A 20,741-nucleotide genomic window follows, 5' to 3' on the forward strand; every position below is an offset into this window, starting at 1 on the left:
TTCACTTTTAACGCCTGCAGAAGGCAAGCAGATTTAAACTAAGTTTTTACAGATCAGGGCTCAGGAGAAGGCTCAAGGTTAATGATACTGACTCACGTGCCCATTGTGAATCCGGCAGTCCTGCTGCCTGGAGAGGGTCGGTAACATTCTATTAAATAGAAGGTCGGGATTTTAAATCTTGGAGGTACAGGAGCTGCCTGCTAATGTAGTCTTTCTCTTTGCCCATAACCCCTCTCTCTTCACACTCACACATACACGCAGGAGACACTCAGGAGAACTTAAACCCATAGAGCAAAACGATGCTGTAGGATAAGCAATGAGATCCTGCTGTGTAGCACTGGGAACTATAGTCGCTTATGATGGAGCATGATAATGTGAGAACAAAGAAGGGATATATATACATGTGTGTGACTGGGTCACCTTGCTACACAGTAGAAAACTGACAGAACACTGTAAACCAGCTCTAATGGGAAAAATAAAAATCATTATTAAAAAAACGGTGCTGCTGTGTATCTCCATGTGTCACTGGGAAAGCACATTTTAACAAATCTCTATGTATGATAACCTAAGCCTTCTCTCATTCTCAGGGATAAATGGAGAAAGACCTCCACACCAAAGATGGCCTTAATTCAGCAATCTTAGAGCATTTTAAGATTTTAGTTAAATCATATGCATATAATCATGGCATTTCTTTAAAACTATAAGACAAATACCACTAAAACATGTTCATTAAAACAAAAATTCTAGAGATTGCCAATTACTCTCATTTGAAACCATGTTCTTCAATTGATCAAATGAGGTTTGATCTCATCTGTATAGGTTTTGTATGAGGGATGATATCTTTGCCATTAATAGGAACAAGATTATAGTCTACATGCCAGTATTTCTTCCACGGATTATATTATTAAACCAAAGCCTGAAACCATTTTAAGAAAGAAAAGTACTCACAACACAAGCAGAGGGATCATGCAGAACTGCATTTCTTGGAAATATTCGGGACCTGGAAGGCTGTGGGCAGCACAGCAGTGCCTGGCGACACGCACCTGCTCCTAGGCAGCCACAAAGGGCCAAAACAGGAACCTGACCAAGAAGACGATCGGAACTCTTCTTATCTCCAAGAGAAACTGATGGAAAAGTTTTGGCCGAGTTTTCCTGTTGCCAAGTTGGCCTGCTTTCCCAAGGAAGCCAAAGAAACTTTGCCCCGTACTGACCCAGCCTCCCTCCCGAGGTCCACCTCGGACCCAGGCTGCCGCTACCCTTCCCGCTCAGGCAGGGGAAACGAGGATTAAACACCATTCCAGGTCCACAAACTGCCTGTCAGTGCTGAAACCCTGAAACACTATAAACATTTTCCCAAGACAGCACAATCCTCGGAGCAACATTCTCAAATTATTACCATGAATGGAAACAAAACCTGCTCCTCAGCTCTAATTCCCATCCCCAAAAGCTGAACTAGAACATTTCTCAAATGGGTTTTGGGTCTCAGACCCCAACATTCCTGCTCTGACTGGCAGCTGGGCCGCCAGGAGAGCCACACTCTGATGGCTCTGCTGTGACCGTGGGCTACCTGGCTGCTGTGCCCACCTCAGTCCTGCCCTCGGCTCTGCACCTTATCATAAGAGGCCCTTTGATCACGCCCGCTAACCTGTATCCATGTGGCCTTATTCCCTGAGACGTATTTTTTGAACTTGGGAGACAAAAATCTGTTCTTAAGAGCCTTGCAAAACTTCCTAGAGACAGCTTCAGTCAACTTCCCCAGGAGGTAACGCCATAATCCATATGCACTCACACATGGCAGCTATTAGGAGCTGGTGTACAAGACAAAAAGCATTTGGTCCTGGAGGATTTTTTATTCTAAAAGAGCCTGCTATCCATCCACAAATCTGTAACTGCATAGGAGGAAGGTATAAATAGTCTGAGGAAATAAAACCACCCTTCCTCGATAGGGTGCGGTCCCCAGAAGGAAACCCGGAAGACGAAGCTCCCTCCAACCCACTTCCCCTCCCCCAGGTCAGCCAGCAAGGGTAGCAACACAGGAGTTCCTTCTGTGGCACAGTGGGTTAAGGATCCAGCATTGTCTCTGCAGCAGCAAGGGTTCAATCTCTGGTCCAGTGCAGTAGGTTAAGGATGCAGCATTGCTGCAGCAGTGGCATAGTTCATAGCTGCGGCTCAGATTTGATCCCTAGCCTGGGAACTTCCATAGGCCCTGGGTTCGGCTAGAAAAAGAAAAAAAAAAAAAGCTACAACACAGAAAAAACCCAAACCATAAGAACATCAATTAAAAGTGGAGAACAACCAAAGTTGTGTCTGTCTGCATTTCCCACGAAGCACCACCAGTCTCTGCCTCTACTATAGTCCAGGAGTAGTCACCCCAGAATCGCTCTCAAACTTTCTTGTGGAATCAAGATTCGAGTAAAGGAGTTCCCATTGTGGCTCAGTGGGTTAAGAACCCACTAGTATCCATGAGGACGCAGGTTCGATCCCAGCCTTGCTCAGTGGGTTAAGGATATGGTGTTGCCATGAGCTGTGGTGTAGGTCGCAGACGCAACTCAGATCCTGAGTTGCTGTGGCTGTGGTACAGGCCGGCAGCTGGAGCTCCGATTCAACCCCTAGCCTGGGAGCATCCATATGCCACAGGAGTGGCCCTAAAAAGCAAAAAAAAAAAAATTCGAGTAAAAATTCAACACATACAGTAGCTGAAAAGCCTGCCCAACCCCCCCCAAAAAATAGAATAAAAGGAAGGCAGCTAAGGAAAACATCCCAAGTATTCTATCTTTTGCATTTCAATGTCAAACTCATCATGTCACCTTTGCCATAGGTATTATGTTTGATAACAGGAAGTCAGTTGAAATGAACAAAAAATTTCCAGTTTGGGTGAAGGGCAAAGGAAGAAAGAAAAGAGAGCAAGAGGTATTTGAAAGACCCTTAAAAACATTCATAGCTATAAAAGCTTTTAAACGTTGGCTTTAATCTGCCAGCTGCTCTTGAGCTGGTGCCGAACTGTAAAATAGCCGCCACGACAGCCCATCAGCCACATGTCAAAAGCCATTCAGGGTGCACCTGGGATTCTGAGTTTCCCTCTAATTTGGATCTTCAAAAATTATTTTTAAGCTGATTTTAGAGGAACACTACAAGTTTCCCTCTCGCTGTACATTCAAGATTCAGAACTCGGATTAAAGGTGGAAGGAGGGAGGCTTCTGTGCCCAATGCTGTGCTAGAGAAAATGGAAAGCAAAGATTTCTGTTCTTTTTTTTCTTTCTTTCTTTCTTTTTTTTTTTTTCCGCTTTTTAGGGACGCACTCTCGGCCTATGGAGGTTCCCAGGCTAGGGGTCGAATTGGAGCTGTAGCTACTGGCGGCCTTCACCACAGCCACAACAATGCAGGATCCAAGCCACATCCGTGACCTACACCACAGCTCATGGCAACCCACTGAGTGAGTCCAGGGATCGAACCTGCATCCTCATGGATGCTAGTCAGATTCATTAACCACTGAGTCACCACGGGAACTCCAGATTTTTTTTCTTAATTGGAGAAGCCTAGGTAAGTCAGAAAAATACATGAGACTCTGGAGTTCCCTTTGTGGCTCAGCGATTAACGAACCCAACTAGGATCCATGAGGATGTGGGTTCAAGCCCTGGCCTCACTCAGTGGGTTAAGGATCCAGTGTTGCCATGAGCTGTGATGTAGGTTGAAGATTTGGCTGGGATCTGGAGTTGCTGTGGCTGTGAAGTTCCAATTTGACCCCCTAGCTTGGGAACTTCCATATGCCAAGGGTTTGGCCCTAAAAAGCAAAAAAAAAAAGAGTAATTCCTGGAGTTCCTACTGAGGTGCAATGGGGTGAGTTAAAAATCCAGCTTGTCTCTGTGGAGGTGCCTATTCGATCCCCTGCAAAGGAATTTCCATATGCAGCAGGTGTGGCCAAAAAAAAAAATTAAAACATTCCCTTAGGTAGAAGGGGTTTTTTTTGACACATTTACAAATATCAAAACCATTCTTATTAACAATACCTGTTTGGGCAGAGGGAGAAATGTTTCACAACCAATTTGGGGTTGACTCAAAATGAAACTTATACTGGTTTTTGTTTTTAAGCACGTGTGATCCATCCCGTAACTCCCACACCACCAAGATTACACACATGCATAACATGGTAATTTTTTTGCTCAGTTGCTTTAATAACAAACCCAGTTGTCACTTCTCGTTTCGGTTACATCTTGACCCCAAGGCAAAGGAACCACATGCCCTGTGGCGGGACTCCTGCCAACGTCCTGCCTGCTTCTGGGACTCAGGCTGCCTCCATGCCACTAACTACCAGCTGTAAGGAACGCCCAAAGAATCCCAGCTTTTTTTTTATTTTTAACTGGCCACACCCATATCATATGGAAGTTCCCAGGTCAAGGACTGGATTCAAGCCACAGCTGAGACCTACACCACAGCTGCAACAATGCTGGATCCTTAACCCACTACGCCAGGCCAGGGATAAAACTCTCGCCTCCCCAACTACCGCAGTCAGATCCTTAACCCACTGTGCTGATGCGGGAACTCCAAGAATCCCAGGTTTATTGTCTCAGAAAGAGCAGGGGTGCCCCAGATCCAAACGGGGTGTCACAGAACAAGAGGGACAAGCTCTCCCAGGCTGCTGAGCTCTGCAAAGGGTTCTGCATGATCCCGCCCCCTTCCTGCTCTTCCTCCACCTCCTCCTCCCTCCAGGGGGATGGAAAAGGACCCACTGGGGGTGGAGGCACTGTCCCAGCCTGTCCAAAGCCACCAGCTGCCCCTCTGGACACAAACCCCTATTATCTCACTGCACATCTTTCTTCTGGCATTTCCCTGGCAGACTAAAAACACCGACAGAGCCCAGAGAAATGGAAACAAGAGGGTGAGTTTCTGGACCAGTTAGGCTTAGGGTCTAACAGGGAAAGAGTGTGGCTCTTCTGTGAAATCAGTTTGTTGTGCACAAACACACGGGTGCCCCCCACACACACACATACACACAGGAAAGGTGGATCCTTGCTAATGGCCCGTCCCACCAACAGTAGGAGGCCGGGCTGGCCGCCTAGCAGTCTCACTCCACAGACCCTGTGGCCCCCACGTTGAGTCTCTGGTTCTAGCCACGCCTTCAGAAAGGAAGCTACCTGTTTAAAGGGGGCTGCCACCAAGACATCATGTCAACATGTATGTGGTCTCTGAGAAATGGTTCACAATAGCTCCAAAGGCAAGAAACAGCGACATCCAATCAGCGGTACACTTGGTGGGGACACTTGAATTAACAACTACAACCAGGGAGTTCCCACTGTGGCACGGTGGGTTAAGGATCTGACTGCAGCGGCCTGGGTTGCTGCTGAGGTGCAGGTTTAAACCCTGACCCGGCACAGTGGGTTAAAAGATCTGACGTAGCTACAGCTGTGGCTCAGTTTCAGGCCCTGGCCCAGGAAGGTCTTTATATCACAGATGTGGCTGTAAAATTAAAAAAAAAAAAAATGGAGTTCCCATTATGATGCAGTGAAAATGAATCCAACTAGAAACCATGAAGGTGCAGGTTCAATCCCTGGCCTCTCTAAGTGGGTTACAGATCCGGCATGGCTGTGGCGCAGGCTGGCAGCTATAGCTCCGATTCGACCCCTAGCCTGGGAACCTCCATATGCCCCAAGTGCAGCCCTAAAAAGCAAAAAAAAAGGAAGTACAATCCAGCCACAGGAGCAAATGGATGGAGAGCAGAGGCCCTGACACACACATGCTGACCTGAGGGCTTCAAATTAAACCTAATCGTCATAGCCAGAGTAAAGTCATTTACTAACAAAGCTAACCCTTCTACAAGGATTAATATAGGTGTCAAATATTAAATAAAATATCAATACCCGGCCTTTTGCTTTGACTATTTATGAGATGCCTTCCAAGTCCAATGACATACAGTAATTTGGTTTTCTAATTTGTTGTTGTTGTAATTGTGTGTGTGTTTGTCTTTTTGTCTTTTCTAGGGCTGCACCTGCGGCACATGGAGGTTCCCAGGCTAGGGGTGGAATCAGAGCTGCAGCTGCCAACCTACGCCACAGCCACAGCAATGCTGGATCCGAGCCATGTCTGTGACCTACACCACAGCTCACGGCAACGCCAGATCCTTAACCCACTGAGCGAGGGATTAACCTGCAACCTCTTGGTTCCTAGTCGGATTCGTTAATCACTAAGCCACAATGGGAACGCCATGGTTTTCTAATTTTTAATAACTGATTTTGCTCACTATAAAAATAATGCAGGAGTTCCCGTCGTGGCGCAGTGGTTAACGAATCCGACTAGGAACCATGAGGTTGCGGGTTCGGTCCCTGCCCTTGCTCAGGGGGTTAATGATCCGGCGTTGCCGTGAGCTGTGGTGTAGGTTGCAGACGCGGCTCAGATCCCGCGTTGCTGTGGCTCTGGCGTAGGCCGGTGGCTACAGCTCCGATTCAACCCCTAGCCTGGGAACCTCCATATGCCACGGGAGCGGCCCAAGAAATAGCAACAACAACAACAACAAAAAGACAAAAAAATAAATAAATAAATAAATAAAAATAATGCACATTCATAATAGAAAATTTAGAAAATACAAAGACATTTCTTTTTTTTGGCCTTTTTTGCCTTTTCTAGGGCCACTTCCCATGGCATATGGAGGTTCCCAGGCTATGGGTCTAATCAGAGCTGTAGCCTCCAGCCTATGCCAGAGCCACAGCACCGCAGGATCCAAGCCAAGTCTGTGACGTACACCACAGCTCACGGCAACCCAGGATCCTTAACCCACTGAGAGAAGCCGGGGATCGAACCCGCAACCTCATGGTTCCTAGTCGGATTCGTTAACCACTGAGCCATGACAGGAACTCCCCAAAGGCATTTCTTAAAGTGCATTAAAATCGTTACGCCCACCACCCAGAAATATACCCCTCGTGTACACTGTATATCCTTCCAGTCTATTTTCTACAGACACATGTATGTGGCGTACAAGTGTGTGGGTTGTATGGTTTTACTACATGCTGCGATTTTGCAGAGCCCTAAATTTCAGTCCTGCTCCTGGAAGATTCAATTAAATGGAAGACCTTGGTCAGAATAGAAGTCCAGCTCAGCCGCCCAGAGACTGCACCTCCACAGAGCCTTGTATTCATGTCATGCAGGGTGACACGCATGAAGTCATACATGACTGGATTTTATAGCAGAAATCACATGCTACTGTGCTGTCTGGGTGTCAGTGAAGGTCTCAGAACACACCTCCAGCAAATGCCAAGGGTCCACTGTACCTTGGGTGTTTTTTTCCCTGCATGGATCACGTGCTATTATTTTTTCCATTTCTATCACTGTAATATGGAAACACATAGGTGCCTCATAAATCTTCTGTACTGTTTGCTATAAAGAGGGAGTGTCTAGGCACCAAACTGTATAAACACAGCTGGTATGCAGTAACAGTATTTAGATAACTAGGGTGTTTATTTTGCTCTTTCAGAGTCTATTCTGTAATAGTACCTAGTACACAGTAAATGTTTAATGAAAGATGAGTATTATTAACCGACTCTGAAGTTATTTCCACAGGCCCCCCCAAAAAGTGCCACCAATATAATGGAAAACTACTAATTATACTATGCAAAACTGATGTAGAGAGAGGAAAAAAATCCAATCTCCAAAGCACTGCTTTAGGGATCAGGATGCCCGCTCAGCAGGCAGCCCTAGCTCAGCAGCGACACCTTGTGGTGAGAGGTCTGAGTCCCAGCAGCACAGAGTATTTTCCAGGAAGCAGGAAGCCAAGAGCCGGCACAAGAACCTAATCCAAAAGCAGGCCTTGTGTTACAGACGGCGGGATGCCAGGATCTTCCCCTGTAACTTAAGTCCATGGGGAGCAAGGAGACCTCTTAGGAAGGCTCGGGAAGGAAAATCGGATAGAAAGTAGGATCCAATTCTATTACCAGTGGTCATTCTCATCTTAATACTGAGCCACCCGCACAATGACTGGAAGGTCTCCAAAATGTCTCCACCTCAGGGAGCCCGAGGACTGGCCTAGCTGCCTCCAGAAAGACCATCACAGTCAGTACGCAGCCACCTCCACATTTATTTGCATGATAATCCCTCAGAGAACCTGTATGCCAGAAATTCTGAATCCTTACATCCTTATCTACAGCAGATACAGGGTCATCTAAGAACAGTAACAAACACTAAGAAATGAGGATGCAGAGTTCCCTTCGTGGCTCAGCGATTAACGAACCCAGCTAGGATCCATGAGGATGCAGGTTCAATCCCTGGCCTCACTCAGTGGGTTAAGGACCCAGCATTGCCATGAGCTGTGGTATAGATCACAGACGTGGCTCAGATCCTGTGTTGCTATGGCTGTGGTGTAGGCGAGTGGCTACAGCTCTGATTCGAACCCCTAGCCTGGGAACCTCCATGTGCCACGGGTGCGGCCCTGAAAAAATAGAAAGAAAGAAATGAGGATGCATGTACAGAACAATCATTTGCTCACACTCAGTCCTTGGGCTCCCAAAGGAAAAGCAGACCAGAGGATAGATTCTCAGGAGCAAGCAGACCAAGTGGAGGACCCGAAATGAGAAGTCATTTGAAAATTACTCTTTCCCAAAGTTATCAGGTAAGAAAGGGTTTGGTTGGCTTGGGGGCTGTGTGGAGTGTTTGTGTATGTGTCCACGGAGCAAGTATTTAATCTTGTTCAAGCATTGCATTCCCAGAGTTTGTGGACAAGGGTTACCAATCAACAGGGGCAATGTGTTCCCCCGGCCCTAGGCAGTTTAAAGAACCAGGACACAAATACGAAGCACCTACTGTGTACTGTACTATATACAGACACGCAAGACAAAGCCGTAGGTGTTTCAGGTCATGCCCATCCTAAAAAAGACACCGGGAAAGCCTAGAATTCCACACCTCTGCTCACAGAACACCATGAAAGCAAGTCACTCTTTCCTCTCCCTTGCTACACCCAAGGGTCTCGGGACCAGCATGGCCAGAAGAATTCATGCGAAAGGTCAGGGAGCACTGTCAGGGCCAAGTCTGGGTCTACACGGCTCCCCGACCCGGGAGCAGGCCTCACACGTCCCACCTCAGCTCAGGAAAGGTCTAGGAGAGTGACAGCCACATCTCCTGAGGACCAGTAACCCTCACCCCCAAGGCTCGGCCCAGTCCTCCCAGGTGGGAGGTCCAGAGGTGGCTGAAGCTGTGAGGACCAGCTTTATCTTGATACGCTTTTGTAAGTCACAAGACAGAGCCAATGCTTTTTCTATTAACATATAAAACAAATGATATGAGGCTTTAAGTCCTGAGATGAAGGTGCCCACAAAAGTCGTACCAGTAATTCCCAAAAGCACCCATTAAGAAGAGGGCAAACTGGCTAAAAAATGCAAACTGCAATAAAAATCCAATGAATATTTCTTCAGTGAAAAAAAAAAATCATCCTTTGCTATAGTTTAATTTTTTTGTTGTTGTTGTCTTTTTGCTTTTTCTAGGGCCACATGCACGGCACATGGAGGTTCCCAGGCTAGGGGTCCAATAGGAGCTGTAGCCACCAACCTATGCCAGAGCCACAGCAACGCAGGATCCGAGCTGCGTCATCCGAGCCACGTCTGACCTACACCACAGCTCACGGCAACGCTGGATCCTTAACCCACTGAGCAAGGCCAGGGATCGAACTCGTGGTTCCTAGTCGGATTCGTTAACCACTGAGCCACAACGGGAACTCCAGTTTAAATTTTTTTAATTAAATATATTATTTAGTCTTAAAAAGTAAGACTTTTTTTTTTTTTTTTTTTAGCTGCACCCGTGGCATGTGGAAGTTCTGGGGCCAGGGATCGAACCCATGCCCCCGCAGCAACCAAGCCACTGCAGTGACAAAGCTGAATCCTTAACCCACTGCGCCACCAGGGAACTCCTACTTGTCTAGACTAGGTACCAGGCATTTAAAAGGCACAGAATACACTTTTAACTCATTCAGTCGCCAAACAACAATAATAGTAACTGCACTAAGGCTTAAATAACACAATTTACCTGGAACTTCCATATGTATTTCATCGGTCCTCAAATAATCCTAAAAGGTATCCTAATCCTAAATGCTCTCAGCTTTTCTGTCTTCTCCAAGAGAGCACATCCTACCCGATTGCTCACTGCCCTACTCTCCTCCGGAAAGTAAGTTTGCCAAGGGTCAGAGGAGAATCCAAAAGAGAATTCCTGGAGTTCCCATCGTGGCGCAGTGGTTAATGAATCCGACTGGGAACCATGAGGTTGTGGGTTCGATCCCTTGCCTTGCTCAGTGGGCTAAGGATCCGGCGTTGCTGTGAGCTGTGGTGTGGTACGGGTCACAGACGCAGCTCAGATCCCACATTGCTGTGGCTCTGGCGTAGGCCAGTGGCTACAGCTCCAATTGAACCCCTAGCCTGGGAACCTCCATATGCCGCGGGAATGGCTCAAGAAAAGGCAAAAAGACAAAAAAAAAAAAAAAAACCCTCCTCCTGGCGCCTAGTGGTTAAGGACCTGTTGTCACTGCCGTGGCATAGGTTCAATCCCTGGCCCAGGAACTGCCACATGCTGAAGGCTCAGCGAAAAATAAAAAGTGAATTAAAATGTTGGGTGGAGGGTATGATTTGTTCTTTTCGAGAGAAAACGTTTGGTGTTTAGACGCACCTGGACTATATCAGGTATTTGCTGAAACTCCTCAGTTACGTCACTAAACTCACACATTTCCCTAGTCCGGGGAGACAGAACTAAACTAACCAAAAGCTTAGCAAAGCAAAGGGATCAGGGAGAAGACACAGCTGGCAGATCTAGCAACCTGCCCAAGCAGGCAACAACCACAGGGAAACTCCCGAATACATTCCCAACAGCAGGGCATTTTCCTTTTAGACAAAAGGACAAGATCTCAACTGAAATCCAGAGCCCCTTTTGCCACAAGAGGGCGGACACCAGCGCAAATAAAAGGTGTGATTTTCCCATGCGAAGACTCACTGAGAAAGGCCCAAATCGAAGCGAAGATTTTTAATCCCAATCGAATAAACAGTGGTCTCTAAGGACGCTCTTGACACATAAAACAGGGACCTTTTCCCCCTCAGGTGGAAAGGGCCATAACTTGAAGACAACACCCTCTAAACTCCAATGGTCTTCTCTCCCTCCCTTACAAAAAACACCAAAAAAATTAGTTACATTTGGACAACTTTAAGATGGCTTCCAAACCTGAAGTCAAAATAGAAATGGAAGAGACCCGAGTTCCCATCGTGGCACAACGCTTAATGAACCCAACCAGGAACCGTGAGGATGCAGGTTCCATCCCTGGCCTCACTCAGTGGGTTATGGATTCGGTGTTGCCGTGAGCTATAATGTAGGTTGCAGACACTGCTCGCATCTGGCATTGCTGTGGCTGGCGGCTACAGCTCCAATTCAACCCCCAGCCTGGGAACTTCCATATGCCACAGGTGCAACCCTAAAAAAAAAAAAAAAAAAAAGCAAAGAAATAGAAGAGGTCCCTTGTGGTGCAGCAGGTTAAGGATCCAGTATTGTCACTGCCCAGGAACTTCCATATGCCACAGGGATAGACAAAAAAAAAAAAAAATTAGAAAATCTAATGGCCATCATTAGTAAATCAATAAATAACAAATGCCAGAGATGGTGTGGAGAAAAGGGAACCCTCCTATACTGTTGGTTGGGAATGTAAATTGGTAAAACTACTGTGGTCCTTTTTTTATTATTATTTTTTAGGGCCATACCCACAACACATGGAGGTTCCCAAGCTAGGGTCCAATTGGAGCTATAGCTGCCGGCCTAAGCCACAGCCACAGCAATGCCAGATCTGAGCCATGTTTGTGACCTATACCACAGCTCACGGCAACACTGGATCCTTAACCCACTGAGGGAGGCCAGGGATCAAACCCACAACCTCATGGTTCCAGGTCGGATTTGTTTCCGCTGCACCAGGACAGGAACTCTAGGTACAACCACTATGGGAAAAATTCAAAAATAAACCCTATGAGGACACAGAGCTGGCTGGTCCCATCTAGTCTGGAAACTAAGGAACATCTCTGGGACAGTGACTTCTAGGCAAAGCTCTGAGGTGAGACAAAGTCAGCTGTGCGTTGGTACAACCACTATGGAAAACAGTATGGAGGTATCTCAGAAAGCTAAATCTAGAACTACCATATGATCCAGCAATCCCACTCGTGAGCATATATCCAGATGAAACTTTCATTGAAAAAGATAAATGAACCCCTATGTTCACTGCAGCACCATTCACCATAGCCAAGACATGGAAACAACCTAAATGTCCATTGACAGATGACTGGATAAAGAAGATGTGGTATATAGACACAATGGAATACTACTCAGCCATAAAAAAAGAACAAAACAATGTCATCTGCAGCAACATGGATGGAACTAGACACTCTCATACTAAGTGAACTGAGTTAGACAAATACCATAGATCACTTTTATCTGTAATCTAATACATGGCACAAATGAACCTTTCCACAGAAAGGAAGCAAACCCATGGACATAGAGAATAGACTTGTGGTTGCCAAGGGGGAGGGCAAGGGAGTGGGGTGGACGGGGATTGGGGGGTTAGTAGATGCAAACTATTGCATTTGGACTGGAAAAGCAATGAGATCCCACTGTACAGCACAGGGAACTCTATCCACTCACTTGTGATGGAACATGATGGAGGATCATGTGAGAAAAAGAATGGGTATATCTGTATGACTGGGTCCCTTTGTTGTACAGCAGAAACTGACAGAACACTGCAAATCAACTGTAATAAAAAAAATTTTTTTAAAGAAAGAAATAGAAACTCTGAACAGAAATCAAAGTTGAAACCCACCTCAACAGAACGAGTCCCCGTTTTGAAGACGGTCATCTGAGCGTGATGACCGGCTTTCACGGCCGAGCACCCACTCACCTCGGCGGACAGCAGGTAAAGAGGGGTTAAGGCAGGAACTTGCTTCACGTCACAGCTCAGGCCCAGGGTAGTCAGGATCTCCTTAAGGACTTCGTATCTTCTAAAATTGCTTGATTTGAGCAGATCAAAGTCCTCTTGAGTTTGTACCCCTGGAGAACTGGGAGGTAGTTCCAAGTGCACCTGAGGGAAGGAAAACACCCCTTCCGTGACACGGAGGCCCTGAGCAACATTAAGAGAAAGTGTCTTGGAGTTCCCGTCGTGGCGCAGCAGAAACGAATCCGACTAGGAACCATGAGGTTGTGGCTTCGTTCCCTGGCCTCGCTCAGGGGGTTAAGGATCCGGGGTTGCCATGAGCTGTGGTGTAGGTCGCAGAGGTGGCTCAGATCTGGTGTTGCTGTGGCTGTGGTGTAGACCAGTGGCTACAGCTCTGATTCAACCCCTCCATATGCCGTGGGTGTGGCCCTCCAAAAAAACGAAAAAATTTTTAAAATAAGAGAAAGTATCTTTACCAGTTTTTCTGAAAACTTGTACATGAATCCTCCAAATTTATCAGCAAGACATGAACTTGCAACCTGAATATTTGGAAAGGAATGACAGGCAATAAAACGACTGGTGGGAGCCCATTAAAACCATGGCCGTGAGGCTGAAAGGACATGGCAGACGTGACCCTGGAGAGGAATCAAATTTCCAGGTCCTGAGTTTATCACTCATCGGTCATGGGCAAGTCACTTAACCTGGTTAGACGACCAAATCTTTAGGAATATGGTGTGCTGGGAACCCCAGTACAGGGGCCACTGAACCCAGGGAGGCACCGTGGGTCCTGCTCAAAGCCACTAGTCCACCTACTGGTCGGAGCTACTGGGGACAGGAGTGGCCTTAGTCACTGCTTTAAGAGCCTGCAGGAACTTTCCTCTAGCCTGTGGTACTAAAACTACTTTCACATATTCTCAACTAAAACTAAAACTACTTTCAGATATTCTCTTTTTTTTTTTTTTGGGCCACGCCTGCAGCATATGGAGGTTCCCAGGCTAGGAGTCGAATCGGAGCTATAGCCACTGGCCTACGCCAGAGTCACAGAAACAAGGGATCTAAACCACATCTGCGACCTGCACCACAGCTCATGGCAACACCAGATCCTCAACCCACTGAGCGAGGCCAGGGACCGAACCCACATCCTCATGGATGCTAGTCGAGTATGTTAACCACCACTGAGCCACGACAGGAACCTCCCTTTCAGCTCTTCTCAATTAACATTTAGGTAGGTGCTTCTGGAGTGATGTTGTCCTAGTTACAGCAGTTTCAGGTGCGCTGAATGCGGTTCTTTTACACCACATCATCGTGAACACACTGGCAGGTGTGGTGTTTTTTTTTGGAAAATTCAAGGTGCTAGATCCCTAATACAAAGAGGAACATTTCTCATGTTTGTTCATTCCAGTTTATTTCCATTTAAAATCGCTTAGGTTAAGTGTAAGCTTTTTCAAAGTCAGTTTTGAAAACTGAAACACATTACTAATACTGCAGGAATTGGTGAGGCCTTGACTTAAAACTCTCTTTGTACTGTGACTGCCTTTTGGGTGTATTTTGCTAAGTGAAACTTGTTACATTTTTTGTTAAGAGTGCCCGTTGTGGCTCGATATGAGCAATAATGAACCTTAGTATCCATGAGGATGTGGGTCTGATCCCTGGCCTCACTCAGTGAGTTAAGGATCCAGCGTTGCCGTGAGCTGTGGTGTAGGCCAGCAGCTTTAACTCCAATTCAGTCCCTAGCCTGGGAACTTACGTATGCCAGGGGTGCAGCCCTGAAAAGAAAAAATAATAACAATAAATAAATATAATAAAATAAATAAAATTTTTGTTAAATTCTACCGTGAGATTTTTTTTCTTAAAAAGTCGGTTTCACACACACACACACACACACACACACACACACACAGCATCTGCAGGAATTCAAACAGAGGAGTGGGGCTTGGGGGACTCCAGAAAGGCTGGTGGCACCTCCCTCCCTCACCTGATAAGACTTGGAACCTCATGTGTTTAGGTCAGGCTTTGTTGTACCATTAGCGTAGCTTGGCCTATCTACAGTCTGTGTCTTGATACAAAGGAACATACCGGGACTTCTTGCTGCTTTGAACTAGAACTTTCCAATCAGTGGTCTGTGTCTCGGTATGAAGGAATGTACTGGAACTTGTAGCTCTCTTGCACATTAGAGCCCAGTGGGTGCCAGAATACTGACTACCCAGAAGAGCAGCCTGAGCTTGTTTATTTCATTGTGCCTTTGCCCGGGGGCAGCTGTGGGCTTCTGTTGCATGCAGAGCTCCCAGCCCGATGTGACAAGAACATTGTAAATAAAAAGCATGATGGAGTTCCCATTGTGGCGCAGTGGTTAACGAATCCGACTAGGAACCATGAGCTTGCGGGTTCGGTCCCTGCCCTTGCTCAGTGGGTTAATGATCCGGCGTTGCCGTGAGCTGTGGTGTAGGTTGCAAACGCGGCTCAGATCCCGTGTTGCTGTGGCTCTGGCGTAGGCTGGTGGCTACAGCTCCGATTCGACCCCTAGCCTGGGAACCTCCATATGCCGCGGGAGCGGCCCAAGAAATAGCAACAGCAACAACAACAAAAGACGAAAAAAGACCAAAAAAAAAAAAAAAAGCACGGTGCCGGCCTTCTTCGGGCAACTTAAAATCTCTCAATTCCCACTCGAGCCTCATCCAAACCAAAAACACTATCCATATGCCCAGTCCAAAACAATCCAACCCAAGTCCGCCAATCTGAAGATGTCTGTGGAGGCCTATCCAGCAGAGTCCGCACACTCCAGCCGCTCAGCTGAGGGCTGCCTGCTTCACCTGCGACTAAGCCTGTCAACCAGGAGTGGCCTCTGAACGGCCCACGAGAAGAAAAGTGGATCCTTGAAGGTGTCCGAGTCTAACTACGTCTCCTTCTACTGTGCATTCTTACCCAGAGCGTGTGCCTTCCTCTCCAGGGGACAAAGCCAGTGCTGTCAGCATGGCAGCAGGTCACATTTAATTCACGGGAGCAGCTGAGTGTCCCCGTGACGGGTGGCAGACGTCAAATGAGTTCTTGCCCCACCTGGGCCCAAGGAGAGGGCCGCGTGAGTGAGTACACAGATCTAAGGAACAGACTAGGGTAGATTTTCAGGGTAGACGGAAGTCAATGTCACATGTGACAGATGCCAAGAAGGAAAAGGACTCCCCCTACCAGCAGGCCTCTGGATTCCAGAGGTAAGAGGAAAGCACAGCCGTTGACACCATGAGCTATTGTCAAGTTTTTTTGTTTGTTTGTTTGTTTGTTTGTTTTTCGGCCATGCCCAAGGCATGAGGAAGTTCCCGGGCCAGGCATCAAACCTGAACCAGAGCAGTGCAAAGATCAAGTGCCTCACCGCTAGGCCACCAGGTTCAAGATCGGATGCTTCTACAATGGCTCGGCACCCAATCCACAGGGCAGAAGGGCCACCGGAGCATGTGCACCGCACCCTCCAGGGCCTCTGTGGCAACCAGCCAATGTCTCATCCTCTGGTCTAGTGCTGTTAGCATGGTGATAGGCCCATCTCTGGAACCTGGCTTCATCTAACATGAAGGCTTTTAGGAGTTCCCGTCATGGCTCAGTGGAAACAAATCTGACTAGCATCCATGAGAATGCAGGTTCGATCCCTGGCCTCGCTCAGTGGGTTGAGAATCTGATGTTGTCGTGAGCTGTGGTGTAGGCCAGCAGCTACCGCTCTGACTGGACCCCTAGCCTGGGACCTCCAAATGCCATGGGTGCAGCCTTTTAAAAAAAAAAAAAAAAAAAAGAAAGAAAATGAAGGCTTTTAGATCAGACCGAAAGCCAGAACTAAAAATGTCTCCAGTCACTGACGGGGGAGGGGACGCTATTGGCATCTGGTAGGTAGTGCTGTTAGCACCCAACAAGGCATGGGACAACCCCACAACAAAGAAGGATCCAGCCCAAAATGTACGGCAATGCCAGGGGTGAGAAACTCTGCTGTAAAAGCCGAACCACCTCTGTCACGTGCTAAGCTAAATAAAACCACAAGATGTTTCAAAGCCATTTTAGAGGCTTGATGTGGGAGTTCCCACTATGGCACCATGGACAGAGTCTCTGTAGCAGCAGGGATGCAGGTTCAATCCCCAGCCCGGCACAGTGAGCTAAGGATCTGGCATTGCCGTCACAACTCCAGCTCAGATTCAAACCCTGCCCTGGGAACTTCCATATGCTGTGGGGTGGCCAATTAAAAAAAAAAAAATAGAGGCTTGGTGTGGACAACTTCATGCCACACTCCTGGTCCAGTTGATAATCAAATGCCAGCATTAATCCATAGCCTTAAATGTTCCCTGCAAACCCAATCAGGAGAGCGGGTCTACCCAAGTTTCCTTTTTCTGTATATGAGGAGGCATCAGCTCCTTGGCCGTGAGACCACCGCCTACTGCGCAGCTGTGGTTTGCCTTGAAGTCCTCCTCTTACTGGGTTACATCATTACTGCATTTATTACAAAGACGAAAACTAGGTAATTGAACAGGGGAAGAGGAAACTCACCAGCCTGTGCTTATATTTATTAGTTGATGTTGGCGTCAAGCTACGGTACTGACACAGGCCTGAGGAGAAAACAGCGGCCCTGTCACAAAGAGGCTGGAAGTCATTTAAAATCAAAAATGACATTCTAATCCTCCGAATCTGATTTTTGAAGCTGCATCATATTGCCTGGTGTTTTTTTTTTTTTTGGTTTTTTGGGTTTTTTTTTTTTTTTTAGGGCAATGCATGCAGTATCAAATTTTATGACAGTATTGGGGTCAATTTAAATGGTGCAGCAAGCAGATTTGCTATGTAACTTGGAGAAATGGATCGCAACAGTGCCGAATCAATTTTCTAGTTCACGTCTGCACACAGGGGTGGTAAAATTCACTACTCAAAAGTGAAATACGGCTCGAGGAAGTCAGGTTTTTAAGTGGATTTTCTGAGAATGCACAGTTACTATAGCGACCATGTTTGCAGAGAAAACGATAAGAAAAACATTTATTAGGCCTCAAAAACTAAGTCATGTGGCTTATGGCTCACAACATGCCTGCTTGGGTTATACACGTTCATCTGCGCTGGTTCAGATTATCTGCTCCTGAATCTTAAGAACAAGTGAGTAGGCTTTAGAATAGTAAAGAAGCAAATCTATGTCCCCCCCCCTTTTTTTTGTCTTTTTGCCTTTTCTAGGGCTGTTCGCGTGGCATATGGAGGTTCCCAGGCGAGGGGTTGAATTGGAGCTGGAGCTGCCAGCCTGTGCCAGAGCCACAGCAGCTCAGGATCCAAGCCACATCTGCAACCTACACCACAGCTCACGACAACGCCGGATCCTTAACCCACTGAGCTAGGGCAGGGACCGAACCCGCAACCTCATGGTTCCTAGTCGGATTCATTAACCACTGCGCCATGACGGGAACTCCAAATCTATGCTCCCTTGAAGAATGTTTGGTCAGAAAACCCAAGAGACTTAATGTCTAGGAGGGCTGGAGAGACCCACAGCATTCGAAAAAAAATAAACCACACCAAAAAAAGGAAGCAATTCTCTAACTCAATAAAAAGACCCCTATAGGAGTTCTCATTGTGGCTCAGCAGAAATGAATCTGACTAGTATTCATGAGGACACAGGTTCAATCCCTGGCCTCGCTCAGTGGGTTAAGGATCTGGCATTGCCATGAGCTGTGGTACAGGTCACAGACAAGGCCTGGGTCTGGCGTTGCTGTGGCTGTGGTATAGGTCAGCGGCTACAGCTCCGATTTGACCCCTAGCCTGGGAACCTCCATATGCTACGGGTCTGGCCCTAAAAAGACAAAAAAAGAAAAAACAGACAAAGGTCAGAAGCATCCTCTACCCCAGCAAAAAGACTTAACAACCTTTCAAAGTACAGCCTTAAAGAGCAAATGTGGGAGTTCCCTGGTGGTCTAGTGGTTAGGACTCAGTGCTTTCACCCCTGCAAGCCGGGTTCAATCCCTGGTGTGGGAACTAAGAAGCCACATCAAGCCCGCTGCACACCACAGAAAATACAAAGAGCATACCGCAAGATCATCACACGATGCTGCCTCCCTACCTGGCAAAGAACAGCTTCTCCTCCACGTGTCCCAAAAGGCACTTGCACAATCAGCTTGTCTTTGTCCTCACTGTCCAGGTGGCCCTGGAGCTGGCCCAGGCCAAGCGGCTCCCCGGGGCCCCCCTCGTAAATGCAGCCACTGCTCAGGATGCTCAGCTTCACCTGGCTCTGGTCAGCCTTGTAGAAAACCAAGCTCTGGACCGTGTGCTGCAGCAGGGCCTTGCTTGTCACCCGGAAGCCAGCAAGCGTGAAGGACGATGCCAGGGCCAGAACCTTCCCTCCCTGAGAAAGATAGGCCAGGAACCTCCGGGACAGGTCCTCAGGGATGGACTCCCTGGCGGCAATGACCAGCAACAGACAGTTGTCTGGCCACGGGTCCCTGAGGGCACTTTCCTGCGGCAGGTGGTAGAGGGTGTAACAGTCCGTGTCCACGCAGTCGGCCAGAGCCGACCGGACCTGCTGGAGCCGGTCCGGGGTGTCCTGGGAGCCGGCACCCACGTAGAGGAGGATGTTGGGTGCCTTTCCTGAGACATTGACCCTCCTCTGTCCTCTCTCAGGGCAGAGGTCATCAGCGACGCCCTCCAGACTGAAATCGTAGGGAAGGTCTGGAATGTTCTCTGCCGAGGCGAACTTGACCGATTCAATGGTGCTGTTCTCAAGCTCCAAACACTCGTGGCAACTAGACAGATGGAGGTGACAGTGCTCGACGGGGCCCACGCCCCTGTCACTCTCCTCAGCAGGCTCCACCCCCGGGACACTGTCTTTGCCCAGCATAGGCGCAGGACCCAGGACCTGTGGGTCCCCTTTGCCAATGTGCTCCATGGCGTTTGGCTTGGGCTTCCTCTCAACAGAAGATTCGGGGTCGGGCTGGAGGATCTGGGCCGGCGTGTCGGAGGCCTGCTCCCTAAGTTCCTTCAGCGCGGAGTCCTGCAAGTGCACCGCTAAAGGGTGAACAGAAAAAACAATCCATCAATCCTTCCAGTTTGCCAAGCAGCCCAGTTCAAATCCTCAGGAGGCTCTCGGCCTCCATGACCTCTGTGCCAGGGCAGCCCGTTCACATGGTTCCACCTGCATCCTCGCCCCACACGCAGCCTCCTTGGAAACCACAGAAGGGCTCCTGCCTGCGAGGACCCCACCCCGCCATCAGAGGGAAATGGAGACTCCACAGCACCATTCCCGAATGAATCAGAAAACCTCAGACTCCCTTATTGACCAGAGAAACAAATAAGACTCTGAGAGATCATTTTTTTCCTACTTACTTATAGATTCAATTTCATGAGTGTCAACCTCCTAGATGATAATGAAACTAAGAAACAAAAAAGGCACATATCTCGAGTCTGTCTGAGCACGCCCCAGGAAAAAGGACACTTCATGGGATCGGCCCAGGAGAAGGGTCTTACCAGCATCTTATCTCAGGACTGAAAGATAATTTACAATCACTGATTCAGAAACCATTTATCGAGCACGTTCCTACACATGGGACATGGTTTTAGGTACATGCACATGACAAATGGGGAAACTGAGTTATGCACATTTCCAGAGCTAGTGACACTCCTGTGCTCCAGGTACAAATGAAGTCTTTCTTGTTGGTTGACTATATCCCACTAAAATAAAAATTTTTTAAATATATATGTATATCTAAAAGAAGACTTACATAGATAGAAAGCCAACTTTGAAGGCTAATTAAGGAAGAACATTTTGTGTGTCTCCTGAAAAAGATGTGCTCATTTTGTTTGTTTGTTTGTTTGTTTTTTGCTTTTT

The 20,741-nt window shown here is 47.5% G+C and overlaps 1 protein-coding gene across 6 annotated transcripts in view; it reads right to left on the bottom strand.

Annotated features, from left to right (window-relative positions):
* Window positions 1–20,741, bottom strand: part of HLCS (holocarboxylase synthetase) — a 200,844-nt gene that overhangs the window by 159,775 nt on the left and 20,328 nt on the right. For 5 of the 6 annotated variants that reach the window (XR_007137060.1, XR_007137061.1, XM_047796270.1 and 2 more), the window contains exons 4-5: window positions 18,981–19,921; window positions 12,890–13,069 (exon numbers count right to left, since the gene is read on the bottom strand). Coding sequence is in view for 4 of the 6 variants with exons in the window: in XM_047796270.1 (XP_047652226.1) it covers window positions 12,890–13,069; window positions 18,981–19,921 (1,121 nt within the window). In the remaining 2 variants the exon portion in view is untranslated. The remainder of the gene's footprint in view (window positions 1–12,889; window positions 13,070–18,980; window positions 19,922–20,741) is intronic. The other variant, XM_047796286.1, reaches the window with a different exon arrangement.

The sequence above is a fragment of the Phacochoerus africanus genome, chromosome 1, assembly GCF_016906955.1.
Source record: "Phacochoerus africanus isolate WHEZ1 chromosome 1, ROS_Pafr_v1, whole genome shotgun sequence".
NCBI lineage: Eukaryota > Metazoa > Chordata > Mammalia > Artiodactyla > Suidae > Phacochoerus > Phacochoerus africanus.